The sequence below is a fragment of the Histoplasma capsulatum genome, assembly GCF_000150115.1.
Source record: "Histoplasma capsulatum G186AR genomic scaffold supercont2.1, whole genome shotgun sequence".
In the NCBI taxonomy this organism is placed as follows: domain Eukaryota; kingdom Fungi; phylum Ascomycota; class Eurotiomycetes; order Onygenales; family Ajellomycetaceae; genus Histoplasma; species Histoplasma capsulatum.
This window is the reverse complement of record NW_025544801.1, coordinates 1,322,336-1,336,857: the sequence shown is the minus strand read 5'-3', so window position 1 is coordinate 1,336,857 and position 14,522 is coordinate 1,322,336. Positions and strand designations below refer to the sequence as shown.

The following is a 14,522-nucleotide window of genomic DNA, read 5'->3' as shown; positions in this document are numbered from 1 at the left end:
GATATTCCTTGTGAAATTGATTACTGCTGTTTCTTTGGCTTTCCTCAGTTTTATTACTCTCTCTGGCTTTGAGTGTATTTATTGAGTTTACGAAATTTTAGTACTAAAACACAAAAAAGAAAATGCGTTGGCGTGTTCATGATGCGACTAATATGTCTGTTGCACCGAATCGACAAATCCTTATGTTTTGCCCGTGACTACACCCTCTGTGCCGCTGAACCCTGCTGGTAACCTCGCCCACAGCTTTACATCACAAGTCGTTGCGGAAATCTCTCACTGGCATTCTCATTATTTAGTGCAACGAGTTTGCCAACTATCCCGCATAGAGCTGAAGAGCAGGAAACCTATCGCTTGCCTTACCGACTGTTAATTGAAACTGAGGCTGATCTGTGTAACATCAATTACGTACGTGGGAGAAATCCGGACGGAAGTTGTGTAATGCCCTTGACCAGCTACATATGTATACACATATATATAACTACTTACGGTCATTTTCCCATCATATATATATATTACCTTCTCCATAATGTGCTGGATCATTTTATTTCATTCACAGATTGGGATATTGTGATAAGTAACTCTGGGCCGTTGAAGTAAGGAATTTATTGATTTTGGCGGATAGTTCCATCTGCCTCCCATACTTTTTTCTTGATATATTTTTTCTACTTCGAGTCTAAAATTGGCCGGGAGCCTGGAGGGAGGGAAAAGACATCCAAATGGGTGACGATGTCGTCACGGACACCGAGGTCGGTTCTGCCAGTAACTATCCAACACAGAGCGACGAGAAACGATATGCGCCAGAAGAAAACAGGGGGAAAGACGAGGGCTTCCTTGCCAAACTCCAGCGTTTCACGGGCAAATATGGCGTTGAACAGAGGGGAATTGAGCCCGTATTGGCGCATGAGAGGACAGACACCACTGTCCTGAGAGTGGGTACGCTGGTATGTACCATTCCTTTCTCTCTAGGGAGAAGCCTTAACCGTCCTTCGCGATCGTAATCGCAAGAGTTTAGCCCGCAGTTGTTAGATTAACAACACGGGGGGTGGACTGCCCCTTTCTCATAGTGGTTTGCATGCAATATCTCCCTAGGGTCCCTCGCCATTGGAGTTCTCGCGGTGCCAGCTTTTGGACTGGGGTTCGTGGATGCGTCCCTTGTTATCGTCTTCGTCAATATCCTAGGAATATTGCCTGTGTGCTGGTTTTCTACGTTCGGAGCTAGGTTCGGATTAAGACAAATGGTTCTTTCGCGGTTTTATTTTGGATATTACGGCGTGAAGTTGGGTCCGTTTTTTATCCTATCCGTATATTTGACCCGACTGCTGAAGTTCTTTTTTTCTTTTTTTCTTTTTTCTTTTCATTTCCTTCTCTCTGGCTGACAGGGGAAAAAAGCTAACGGCTTGCTAACCAGCGGCTTTTCTTAATGGCCTTGCGTGCTTGGGTTGGTCTGCTATCACTGTCATTGTGGGAGCACAGCTGATCCCTTCTGTCAACAATGATGTCCCCGGTTGGGCTGCAATTGTAATAATCGGTTCTGCGACATTCTTCGTCAGTCTCTTCGGCTACAAAGTAGTCCATATATACGAATCATACTGTTGGATCCCAACGCTTATCATATTCATGATCATTCTCGGAATTTTCACACACTCAGGAGACTTCGAGAACCTCCCGTTGAGAACTGGTACTTCAAAAACAGCATCGATTTTATCGTTCTCCTCTGCTGTGTTCGGCTTCGCAGCTGCCTGGTCTGCCGTGTCGTCTGATTACTGCGTTTATCAACCAGTAACTGTCAGCCGGAAGAAAATATTCTTCACCGTTTTCTACGGTCTACTCCCGGCGCTCTTATTCACGCAACTGTTGGGCCTGGCCATTGCGACCGCAACCGCCAATAATCCAGAGTATGCGGCTGCATACAATGACAACAAAGTTGGTGGCTTGCTTGCACATATTCTATTTCCCCACCTCGGTAATTTTGGCAAGTTTTGCCTGGTGGTTCTGGCTCTAAGTACCATTGGCAATAATATCCCGAATATATATTCCTTGGGATTTTCTCTCCAAATCCTGCACTCACAGGCGCAGAGGATACCTCGTTATGTCTGGTCCTTCGTTGGAAGCTTAGTATATATTGGCATTGCCATTCCAGGCTACTCCCACTTCGAGACTGTGTTGGAGAGCTTCATGCTGATTATTGTATGTATTATCACCCCGGAATTTGTATCCTTTGTCCAAACGACGGCTGTACCCCGTGCTTACGTTCCACATCGGTATAGGGATACTGGGCCGCCATTTATCAAGGCATCTCTTTGGGAGAACACGTTGTGTTCAGACGGGGAACAAGGCGCTATAACGTCCAAGATTTCGACACACCATCGAAGCTTCCCCCGTCATTCGCAGCCATTGGCGCTTTCTGTTGTGGTATCATGGGCGTTGCCCTTGGGATGTCACAGATATGGTTTGTTGGACCGATTTCCAGAAGGATAGACGAATCCGGAGCAGATATTGGCTTTGAGTTGGCGTTTGGGTTTACGTTCATCTCCTATATCCTATTTCGAATGGTAGAAAGGAGTTACTTCAGGCGTTAAGGGGGTGTGTCACATTCTTCAGTTTAATTTCTGCCGTCTTGTCAATTTCTGCCATAGTATTCGTATATCGATCGATTATAGATATTGTTGTTTTGACTTCTCTGTACAGATGGCTCATGAACATGAACCTTGAATTTAACGATGTTGGAAGGTTGAGGCTCTCAGGGGCAGGCGCTAACCCGGCTGGAACTAGTTGAGAGACACTAACCGTATCGGGTGATCGGGAAAACCTTCCGTCGCCGCCCAGACTCGGACAGGAAAGACGATGCGAGTTGGATTCGGCCACGCAGATCAACCGAAGATGCAGCAACTTTCAACTTCAACGTCCACAACTTCCACCCCGACGCGCTGTTCCTCTCGCCGTGCATTACTCTAGCTGGCCGCTGCCATAATCCCTAATTCCGTATTTACCTTATCCCTATTCTTGTATCTAGCTACGCAGTAACAACCCCAATCTCTGAATTGGGCGGAGTTTCCCCGATCTGTCCGCCTCAACTTGTCCTTCTGTTTTACACCTGGATCCGCGCGAATCGTCATATACACCATGGATTTCAGCTCACTAAAGGATCAAGTCAGCAATTTAACGCTGTATGATATCAAAGCTGGTGTCAGAAAAGTGCAAAATGGTGCGTTTTTACCTCTTCACTCTCTGTCCGACATAGGAGGGGGCCGTATATCAATCTCCTGCTCCAAATATCTTTGTGCTATATTTCGTATAGTGGATAGATTTTGCTAATTCTTGGCCGACCGTCTGAATGCGATTAGCTGTGATGAATTACACCGAAATGGAGGCGAAGGTCAGTCTTAGATCCAGTCAATATATAGACCCGAACTGCCGTGAACATTTCCCTTAGCCGAGGCCGCCATTCTTTGATACGCAGCTTCTTACTCAGATCGATACAGGTTCGGGAAGCTACGAATAATGAACCTTGGGGTGCCTCCTCTACACTTATGCAGGAGATTGCAAACGCAACACATAGCTAGTCAGTCTTCAACCGGCCCTATCTCCTTGATGTCTGGGGGAATTCATGGATTAACTTTTGTCACTTTTGTCACTAGTCAATTGCTCAACGAAATTATGCCCATGATATATAAGCGATTTACGGAGAAAACTGCAGAGGAGTGGCGACAAATTTACAAAGTATGCGATGAGTATCGATCATCTTTTTTGTTTGAAGTTATCAGACTGGAATGCATCTGACAACGTGGCTCAATTTTAGGCCCTTCAACTCCTTGAATTTCTAGTGAAGAACGGGTCAGAGAGGGTTATTGATGATGCGCGTTCTCACGTTTCCCTCCTCCGGATGCTTCGGCAATTTCACTATATTGATCAGAATGGAAAGGACCAAGGTATAAACGTGCGCAACCGAGCCCAAGAGTTGGCAAAACTTTTGAGTGATGTCGATGCGATCCGCGCAGAGAGAAAGAAGGCAAGGGCCAATCGAAATAAATTTGGAGGTATCGAAGGTGGAATGGGGTTGAGCTCATTTGGAAGTGGTTCCCGATATGGTGGGTTTGGGAGTGATGAAGCTTCATATGGTGGATATAGCGGAGGGGTGTATGGGGACGGAGGCGGATTTGGTGGTAACACTGGAGGATATGAAGACACAGGAAGAAGGAGCAATCGCTTTGAAGAGTACGACGAGGGCGACGATATCTCCGCGACTCCTTCTAGCGGGCGTAAGGCGAACACTACCTCCTCTACCCCTAGTCGGCGAGAAACAAAAAAGCCGGAACCTGCCAAGGAATCAGAGGCCTTATTTTCCTACAACAGCGAAGAGCCTATCGCAGACACATCAATTCTCGCGCCACCCAATCAGTTATTCGGTATCTCCGAGAACAAGGCAGCTGGATCTCAAAAAAACAAGATCATTACCCAAAGCAACGCAGATGATGATGACTTTGATGATTTCCAGTCTGCGCCCTCTTCTGCGCAAGCTGCGCCATCGCAGCCACAGCTTTCATCCATGCCTCATTCAACCCTCGCCGCTGCGACAACCCAATCAACCACACAATATGCCGCGCCTACGCCCGTGTCGGGTACACAGGGTGCGAACCTGAACGGCATTGTTGGGTTTACCTCGCCATCGCCAATTAGCAATGCTTCTGCCGCATCTACCCAACGCCCAAATCTTATCGGTACCGGTGTGTCGGCGTCAATGCAGTCACAAATACCAAAGTCTACGGGCTACCAAGCGGTGCAACCAAACTACTTCACGTCTGTCCCAGCACCACAACAACAAAGCTCCCAGGGCCAGAGCAAAAGCCCACTATCATCCCCTTCTATTCCCGGTACCAACAAGCCAGCCACGAGCACATCGGCGAAGGCCAGCGGAGATGCATTCGGCAGTCTCTGGACAGCCGCAAGCACCAACGCGGGACTTAAGACATCTACCTCTTCCCAACCCAAAGGTCCTAATCTCGCCAGTATGGCGAAGGAGAAGACAAGTGCAAGCATATGGGGCCCTCCTGCCACTTCAACTGCTTCTAGCCCAAGTGTGGGAAACAGTAAACCGCCAGCTCCGAATCCACAGACCAGTGGGAATGGGTTGGATGGTCTGTTTGGATGAGATGTTGGTTTCATTTTTCTTTTGGACAAAAATGTAGAAACGGGGACTCACGTTGCCAGATGAGATGGGGCGAAGGATGAAGGAGAGTGTGAAATTGAACTCAAATATTGAGAGTTTGAACAAAAAGGAAAACTGATATCGACAGAAATGCGTGGATATTTTTTGAATTAGTGGAGAAAGCAAAATTTTTACCTTCCAGTTTGAACGGATACCTCCCTACCTATTCCATCCCATTGACTTAACTGATTCTTTCTCTGCCTGTCATCTTGTTCCCATTTCATTCAAGCAGCATGTGCAATCTAGCTTAAGAATGTCGCTTCTGGAAATACATGTGTTTACTTTTAAAAATCATTTCCTAATTATGATTTCCCGTTATTTCCCTTTAAATAAAAACATCTGTACAATTCATCCCATCATTTGAAACTACCACAAGCTGACTAGGCCCTCATCATACCATCATTCATCACCATTTGAAGGAAAGATTTTGATTGTTTTCCAAGGCCCAGCAGAGGGCGCGCGCCTATTTTTTTTTTATTTTTACTTTTCTTCCCCCTCATCTCCTTCCCGTTTTAACTTTTCATTTTCTTATTTTTACTTTTTTATTGTAATTTTTAATTTTTTTATTTGATTTAATTTATTTTTATTTTTTAAATATAATTTTCACCTTTCACCTGAAGCTTTTCTTCTTCGCATTATTGTCAAAGAAATCCATATGCTGTGCTTATTTCTCCTCTCCTCCTACCCTCCTCCCATCTTCGCTGTCCAGATATTACCTCTTCCGTGTGCGTGTAGACAAAAACGGGGGATTTTTTTTTTTTATTTATTTATTTATTAATAATGCCCATACATGTACGTGGACGTGTACATAACATACATTTCCTCCCTCCCCCCTCCCTCCCCTCCTATATCAGCGCAAGACGTAACTCTTGGCATAAACGGTTTAACCCCATTCTGGATTCTCTCTCACTCCCCTCGCCCCCTTCTTTATCCCGCGTGAAAGGACAAAGGAGGAAAAGTCGGAGTGAGTTGGGGGAGGAGGGGGAGGAGGGCGGGCTCGGTTAAGAGGCTGCGGCGTCGGCGGAATGAGTTTATAAATATAATTAATTTGTAAGTCAAGTAATTCAAAACACAACCGAGTGATTTTGAATTTTTCATCAAATTTGTTGAAAAAGGAAGAGAACGGAGGGATAATTTAAAATAAGTAAGATAATAGAGAGGTTTGATTGAGAAGGTATATAAAGGTGAGGAATGGAGCTAATCAGAAAGAATAGAAATGGAAAGAAAAAGGAAAAAGGAAAAGAGACAAGAGAATATAACATGACAAAAACTGACATCAGCAAAAGCTGCGCTTGGCCTTGATGGATTTGAATTTGTCTCTGACAACAAAGAATAAAAGCCAAAGAAAAGAAATGTTAGAAAGTAGAAGAGGAGACAACCGGTCAACAGCAGGGGGATAAGATCAAGAACAGGGGTAATCAGAGGAAAGAGGAAACGGAATGACTGAAAAATATCCCAATTTCAACCAACAAGAAAAGGTTCACAACAACGATTCATACCAATCCAACTTTTTCTTTTTACTTTTAGTTTCATGCCTGGAGAAAAACAAAAACTGTTAATAAAAACTGTTGGTATTGAGCTGCCTTCTTGAGACTGAAAAGAGGATCAAAAAACAAAAAAGGTAGAATGTTTCATTCTACCCTTTTTGAGAGGCTGAATGGGAAGGTCGTTGTAATAAACAATAGCAATTAAGAAACAGGAAATTGGGTTAAAAAAAGGAAAAGAAAAGAAAAGAAAAGAAAACCGACAACAATAACAAAAAAAGGGGGGAGGAAAAAGTCTAGCCCGCAAGGTAAGCGTGCAAGCCAGAACACAAAAGGTACAGGAAAATTATGGAAAGGAAAAACACTTGATGTATTTCGTAATTGGGTTCACCGCGCGACGATAACAAATTGATTGAGAAAAACAAGGAGAACAAGACAAATCATGAGACGCAGTGGGGACCAAACTGTTTGCGCGGAATTAAAAAAAAAAAAATCAGAAAAGAGGCGTTTTCTAACTGACTCCGAATAAGCATCGAAGCCCGGCTAAAATCAGATTAAACACAAAAAAAAAAAAAAAAGGAAAGGAAATTCTGGAGAAAACATACTAGTGGATGAAAAGTGATGGAAGAAAGGGACAAATTTCCCAGGTGGAAAAATAATAAAATGAAAAGCCCGTGTAAACGGCTTCAAGGCTTCACATCCTTCCCCGACCCCGATCGTGTTCTATGCTTGGAAGAACTCTTCGGGCGCACGGATGACGAGCGCACGCCGCCCGTTGTGCTTAAGTTAGTGCCATCGTAATGCTCGATTTGTGGCGGCGTTGATTTCCGATGCCGATGTCCCGCTAGCGGGTACGGATCCAGATCACGACTGCTCGTGGAGAACATGGAAACGACCGGGGGCTGTTTCTTTTCGCGCTCCTTGGGTTGTTTGTCTCTCGTAGACGCATTTGCATTCGCGGGTGTTGATGTAAGTTGTGAGGATGACTCGTGATGGTTGTTAGGGTTGACATTCTCGTCTGCAGTAGGATTTGTTGCAATTGTGGCGCCGTTGCTTTGTTGTTGCTGTTGTCGAGGAGGCATATCTGGTGATGAATTGTCGGTGGGCAGGACATCAGGACTTTCATCTTGGGTAGGAGTAGATTCTGCATCTTCGGCCCCTGTCGATGTATTCAGAAGAGCACCATTCAGGCCGTTCAATCCCCCTTCAATGTCACGAACCAACCGGACGAATTCCTCTGGTACGAGCCCACTTTCTCCAGTCTTAGGGTCCTCCGCAACGAGCCAGCCTTGTCCATGACGATAAGATACTAGAATCACCTGTCCCTCCTTCAATGGCAATTCGTTCTCATGTTCGCGATCGAAATCGAAAAGCGCAACAGCTTTGCCATGCATTTCTTCATCAGGTGAAACAATTGTAAATTTGTAATCTCGCGAATAGCGGGATGCATCTCTCCACGATTCATCATCCTCCGATATCTCGTCGTCAGATTGGAGTTCCATGTCAGGTTCCATTGCCGTTCGGTCATGCAATGACGCGGCAAAGTGGGAGTCTCTGTGACCGCCAGGTGGATATGAGTCCGCGCTTAAGAACGAGCGATTCCCATCGTTAGCCGGGTACGTAACATATTCTCCTCCAGGACCATCGTCAACTGCGTCGTCGTCCTTGACATAGTATGTTGCGCTTCCATCCCCATTTAATCCGACGAAAACTCCTCGATCATCACTTCGCACAGAATATGACGACGGGTCAGCATCGTTCGCAATGCCAGGACTTCTCCCTCTATTAAAATCGGACCCTAAATGCGCAGATTTGTGTTTGCGATGCCGGGACGTTGTCACAACAGGGCTGTGCAAGTCCTCATCCTCGCTGTATGGTGGACCATCTCCAAACGCCATTGCAGGGAGCTGTTGGGTACCATACATGGCTTCCGGGTTCCATGGAGAATGCCAATGGCCGCGAGAAACATCCCAAGAAGCGCTGGGGGGGTCAGATAAACGTCTGGCTTCGCTCATCGGAGTAGATATTCCAGATTCGCTCGGATGGGGCCCATAATGCAGTGGGTGTATTGGTGGGTAGGCAAAGTCCCTTACTAAGGCGTAAGGCAGACTCGAATGAAAACCTAGGAAAACATGTGAAGGGGGTCGAGAGCGGTTCTGAGACGTAAAGGAGGTGCTGGAGTAGGTCGATAAGCGATTTTTCGCATATGAGGACGGCCGTTGGATATTCGACCGTCGGGGGGCCGGTGATGTTGTATGTGACGGGTGGTGAGATATCGTTGGGATTGAGGGGGTTTTGTCCGCCCCGGAAGGAGAGGATACAGGTGGGGATTTCGTTGAGGCCATTGCGAGGGACGTGAGAGAACAATTTGTGCTTCCGGACGTAACAACCGTTATCAGGAGGGTTTTGTGAAGAGGGTTTTGAATGTAATATCCGTCCAAATTGAACCCTCAATTGGATGTTTCAACCAACGGGCGTGTTTTTTGAATTTTATTGTCAATGCTAGCTGTCCATAGCCATAAGAAAGGAGTCGCACTCCAGAAAATATGTTCGATGTGCGTAAAAGCGCACAAAGCAGAGAGTGGTCTGGTGGGGGTCGCAGAGGAGGCAGATGGCACCGGCTTGTGAACGACAGCGATTGCAATAACGGGGTTAAACTACGCGGGTCGAGCTTGGAGTTGAATGGCTATTGGGGCCGGGTAACGTGGGATGAGGCCGACTTCTTGGAGAAAACAAATCATCCAATGACGATCAGATGTGAAGGGGAATGTGTTCTAAACACATATGCAAGTCACGATAGGAGCCCGCCAGCGCGCGTGGGAGATTGAAACCGTGGACGCTGACTGGAGCAGGTGGGAGGCTCGGGAAACAAACAACAGGGGTTGAATAAGCGCCGATATCGAACGGTCAGGAGATGAGAGATAATGGCCGATTCAACTACGCAATAAGATCAGTGATTAGCCAGTAGCCAGCCAGATCCAAAGATATGGTGAGCCGAGGGGCAAAAAAGTTACCAAGTGTTGATAGGGCCAGGCGGTCCGGGCAGACAGTGCGCTGATTGAGGGTGGCGGGCGGGGGGGAATGGAGTTGAGGAGTCAGGACAAAAGATATGCAGCACAGCAGCACACAGCACAGGGTCTTCAGCAACAAGCAGAACCACCCAAGCGCGGGGCGCAGGAGAGTCCAAGACCGAGCAGGCAACAATCCGGGGCGCAGAGCAGCGGATGGAGATCGTTGGCGGCGGCAGGAAAAAGAAAAAAGGGCGGGATGTTTGAGGTTTTTCGCGAGGAGGAAAGCTGCTATTAATAGACGGCGTGGGCAGACGAGACGGCGCCAACCGGGGGGAGGACACTGTGACTTGCGTCCATGTGGGATTTGGGCGGCGGGAGAGGTACCAGCTACTTGCTGCTCAGGCTAGCCGACTTTGGCGGTCTCACTGTGAAGCAAACGGCCAACAGTGAAGAGTTCAAAAGTTGGCCGTTGATACACATATATATATATATATAGGCTTGTTTGTATGAAAGAAGCCCGTTGTGACCAGTGTCTCAGAGAATGTATTTTGTTCACTTATTACAGTTGAATATCAGGTATATTTGTCTTTGATCTAAATGAATAAATAAAAGTACGGAGTACTAGTAAACAAATCAAAGATCTGTTAAATAAGGAATATACACATTCTGTCGGTTTGATTCTCAGATCTATCTAGTTGATATAGTTACCTGGGAACACCATCCATGGGATCATCTCTATTATCTCTTGCATCTATTGGATGATTTGGGACCGTGTGAATAGTAGTACCTGGAATTGCCATCCGAGACAATTGCCACAATTTTAGGTACTGCACATACAAGGGAAGGGAAAAAGAAAAGGAATACATATTGATCAACACATATGGAATTGATATGGGAAATCAAGCCAAACAAGCAAACAAACCAGCGAGAATTCGCCAAGGCTTGCATAAATACGATCCCTGAGACCCTTGCAAGAAAACATCATGCGAGAGGATTTGAAGAAAGTATATTCCGTAGAAAGGAGAAGATTAAAAAAAGCTAGAAAAGTAAAGAAAACTTGCCACTCCATATATACTACTAGTATTCATTCGATCCCTTTCTTGCTTCGTGAAGTTATATCCCCAGACTCCATCGCAGCCCGGGGCAGCGCCAGTTGGCCGCATCCGGCAACCTTCCATGTGGCTTTCCTCAACTGCAAAAAAGAAAATATAACGGTACGTTGGTTGGAGGACTAACGGCCGCATGTATGCATGTGTGTATGTACTAGGAGATCATGATATCCCTCTTGCTCTGCGCAGAAATCGCGCGAGGGTGAAACTGATGTCGAACCGCTCAGATGTATGCACCTGGTAACAGTTTCCTTGATATTTTCTTTTTCTTTCAAAATTTACAGTGAGGGCGCCCGGTTGTATTTCCTAGTGCAACAGGCAGATATATCGGTACATACTATTATCCATCACAGAAAAATAAACAGTCAATCAAAGGCACAAAAGAGCAGTACTGTCCTCTCCGCTCCTCACAGGCCAAGATCTCAATGGAACTGCTGCTTCCCGACTATATCACCAAGAATGCATAAGATAGACTCAAAGCTAGATTCCGGCGCCACCCATCTTGCAATGTTATCAATGAGCAGCTGCTGCAGCGGAAGGATATCTGGAACTAGATTTTTTAAATGCCGTGAAAGTGAGGCAGTAGTCAAGACCAGGGCGGCGTCAAGTGACCTGCATGTTTTGTTAGATGAGCAAGCTCATACATAGTTTTATAACATGATCTTATCCGAGAAGTCAAAAATCCAGACTTACGACTGTGCCAGTGTCCAGGTATACTGTGACGGCTTCTTCAAAATCTCGCCAGTATTCTGCAAATAGAGCCTGCAGCTCTCGATACACACCTGCGCCTCCGCCAGGACTTTCGGGGATGGTTCTCTGTCTTCCGGCAGTGAAGCGGAATACACCACGAATTGGCGATGGATGATATATCTTGCTTGATAGTAGCGGATCCTCAGAATCCTCTCGCGGCCGTCGGCAGTCGGCCCCACACCCAGCGTTGGTTTGATCAATTCCGGGACGGAATCGTACCACAGTAAGAGCTGCTGATCAAGCTCTGACGCGACCGTGATAGCCCCGGTTACTTCAAACTCCTCACTTAACTGGCCGCTTTCGAACTCGTTGGGGAGAGAACTCAGCACTCGGTTCAGGAGGCTTCTCATAGATATCTCTGCCAGATAGCTTAGCCCTTCTCGATCGCTGGGATTGCCAGCTTTAGGAAGTGCCATGTCATCGACCAGCGTTTCGATTCCACTTGGTGGAAGCTTCAGCTCGGTAAGATAATCACTAATTGATAGATTAGTTGCCACAATTAGGCTTGTATCTTTGTATTCTTTGCTTTTTTTTTTTTAACCCTTTGATTTTGGCCTGGGACTGGGGTTGGGACGTGTGAAGGTGCGGCGGAAACAAACCATTCTAGAAGAAAACAACTCCAGCATGCCTCTAGTATCCGCTCCTTGTACGATTCACCAATGGCGGCACTTACACTCCTGCAAGTTCATAGGGAAATTAGCACACGCAAAAGGAGTTCATCCAAGACGCTCTCAGAACACAGATAGGAATAAATATATACAAAATGCTTAACTCCACCACTCACCTCGACAGCAGCAGCTGCACATCCGTAGAAGCCATGTGAATGAGCTTCCAGCTATGCAACGGCTTTGCCATGTATGCAAAACAAATCCCGCCGAATATCAACGCCTGAACGAACTGCAAGTCGGTCCCAAATGAAAAGACAGACTCAGCCATAAGAATTTTTAAAGCGGGTTGGAGGTATTTCAGGGCCGGCTCCCAGTATTGCTCTTGCGGATTAACCGCTGCGGCCTCCGATGCAACAGCCCCCAGCGCAAAAACGACAAGACAAAATGCCGACTGCAAACCCAACCCCAGCCCGTCCGACATGACATTTTCATACATTGCGAAAAATGCATCACGGTCTAGAATTGGATGGCACGGGTGAATGTCGGAGAAGAAAGTCTCTACCAACCGGTCTGTGACCTCTCGCTCGATAGGTGGAAGCTCCGTCTGGGAGAATATCCAGGTGCCAGGCGCCGGAGGAACGTGTCGAGACTCGATTGAAAAGAAATGATCTTCGGGGAGTTCTCCCACCAGGGACCTGATGACTGGTAATTTAAGTAGACTATAGACTGGTGACGTCTGGTGTTTGGGCGGGGCTGTGAAGGGGGCAAATAAGTTGGCACTTCTATCAACCTGAGCAGTATTAAATTCAGGACTGACACCCGCAATCGACGATGGAGAAGAGTGTGTATTGCTAAGTGGAGATGTCAAATTGAGTCTGTCGACGCGAGATGGATCGGGGATTGGCGGTTCGATAATTATCGCATCCGTTGGCACTGCCTGAGCATCTAGGATCTCCTGGGTGGAGCATAGAGCGTCCAAAACTTGCTGCTGCTGAGAAATCGCAGCTATTGCTTCTGAATGGGACTTGAGGAGTGATTCTATACTGTCAAGCCTTCTTGATATTGCTGAGGGGATCGCTGGAGATTCCAGACTGTGGAAAACACTGTCAGTCATAGCACCATCCGCAGCAAGAATCGAGTTTTATGTTAGTTGTTATATTCGCAGCATCTCATGCGGCTTACGACTGAATCGGAAGCTCCTGGTACCGGCACTCTGCTTCTGCCTCGGAGCAATTGCCACAGACAGGCTTCGAGCCATCGCAGCGACGCTTTCTAACAAGGAAAAATGTCAGTTTCCTGCAGCCTGTACTGCGCGGAAAACGGAGCGCAGATTATGAGGCGAATCTTTCTCGGTTGGAATGACTGTTGATTATTATATTAACCTTTGGCGACAAAAGTCGCATGCAAGCAACGTGCGTTTGCGCGGGTAGCTCATGACGATAGCTTGATAACTACTTGACATTAACAAGCAATGTTGCTCTTGGGTAGACGAGGAGCAAGGACAGCAGCGTGCATTATCTGTAAACTTGGGCGCGGTTTCAATGTTGCGAAAGCTGGAGTTTTTGTCGCTCTGCACAACCCCAGACCGTGTGTGCTTTTGAGTGGCTTGTCCCTGTTTTTTTTTTTTAAACTCACAATAAATAACATTTGTTTTTTCATCCTTCTTTTCTGGGATTGGCGCTTTTGTTGAAGGCCTCGAAGAATCGAAGGGTGAAGGTTCGCTTTGACCATTCTGTTCTGGCCTTGACTGTTGCTGCAAGCATCAAACAAGCTTTCTTGGTCCAACGCCACTGCGAGATTGAAGTATCTTTAAGAAATCAGCCATCGCAAATGCAGAGATAATGTCCCTGTATGCCAGAATCAACCTCCTAACTTGGAATTTTGCTTGCAGATATGCCCCGGCGTAAAAATACTGACATTCTGATAACCAACAGCATTCGGAGTGAGCCATTACAGTGTATGCCTGAAGAGAGAGAGAGATCGGCAATTTGGAACCTAAGCCGCTGTCGTCTGAAGCACGTTTCAGTCATGCTGCTTGCTGTTGGGATTCATATAGGCCCATAATGGCGACTGGCCAAAACTCGCGCCGTACATATATCCGAGTCAAAGGCGGTAAATTGGTGGTTTGTTGAAAGGAGTTAAAAGTCTGAAGATCGGATACGCCCTCTCTAACCAACCTCCTTTTTTACGCTGTGTCAATCCAAAAGCCCAACAAAGAAATATCCTCGACGAGGAAACACATGTATATTTACACAAACTACGTAGAGTAGAGGGGAGGAAAGTATGGTTAACTATAGAAAAAGAAAATATCCGGCAGTCCTATCACAAAAGGCCCCCTATTCGATCACAGATCC

General features: G+C 46.4%; 4 protein-coding genes across 4 annotated transcripts; 2 read left to right on the top strand and 2 right to left on the bottom strand.

The window, feature by feature from the left end:
• Positions 1-716: 716 nt before the first annotated feature.
• On the top strand, positions 717-2,579 carry HCBG_00421 (purine cytosine permease Fcy2; the record flags this gene model as incomplete). Its single annotated transcript, XM_045427471.1, has 4 exons — positions 717-941; positions 1,065-1,281; positions 1,409-2,187; positions 2,268-2,579. 4 exons carry the CDS (start codon positions 717-719, stop codon positions 2,577-2,579), a joined length of 1,533 nt encoding a protein of 510 aa, XP_045291446.1.
• Positions 2,580-2,911: 332 nt separating this feature from the next.
• On the top strand, positions 2,912-5,510 carry HCBG_00420 (epsin N-terminal homology-containing protein; the record flags this gene model as incomplete). Its single annotated transcript, XM_045427470.1, has 5 exons — positions 2,912-3,205; positions 3,345-3,376; positions 3,483-3,562; positions 3,639-3,720; positions 3,800-5,510. The coding sequence occupies 5 exons, from the start codon at positions 3,124-3,126 to the stop codon at positions 5,147-5,149; spliced, it is 1,626 nt and encodes a 541-aa protein (XP_045291445.1).
• Positions 5,511-7,376: 1,866 nt separating this feature from the next.
• Positions 7,377-8,588, bottom strand: HCBG_00419 (SH3 domain-containing protein; the record flags this gene model as incomplete). Its single annotated transcript, XM_045427469.1, has 1 exon — positions 7,377-8,588. The coding sequence occupies one exon, from the start codon at positions 8,586-8,588 to the stop codon at positions 7,377-7,379; it is 1,212 nt and encodes a 403-aa protein (XP_045291444.1).
• Positions 8,589-11,232: 2,644 nt separating this feature from the next.
• HCBG_00418 (uncharacterized protein) lies at positions 11,233-13,603 on the bottom strand (the record flags this gene model as incomplete). Its single annotated transcript, XM_045427468.1, has 4 exons — positions 11,233-11,422; positions 11,504-12,034; positions 12,345-13,259; positions 13,551-13,603. The coding sequence occupies 4 exons, from the start codon at positions 13,601-13,603 to the stop codon at positions 11,233-11,235; spliced, it is 1,689 nt and encodes a 562-aa protein (XP_045291443.1).
• Between the last annotated feature and the right edge of the window lie 919 nt (positions 13,604-14,522).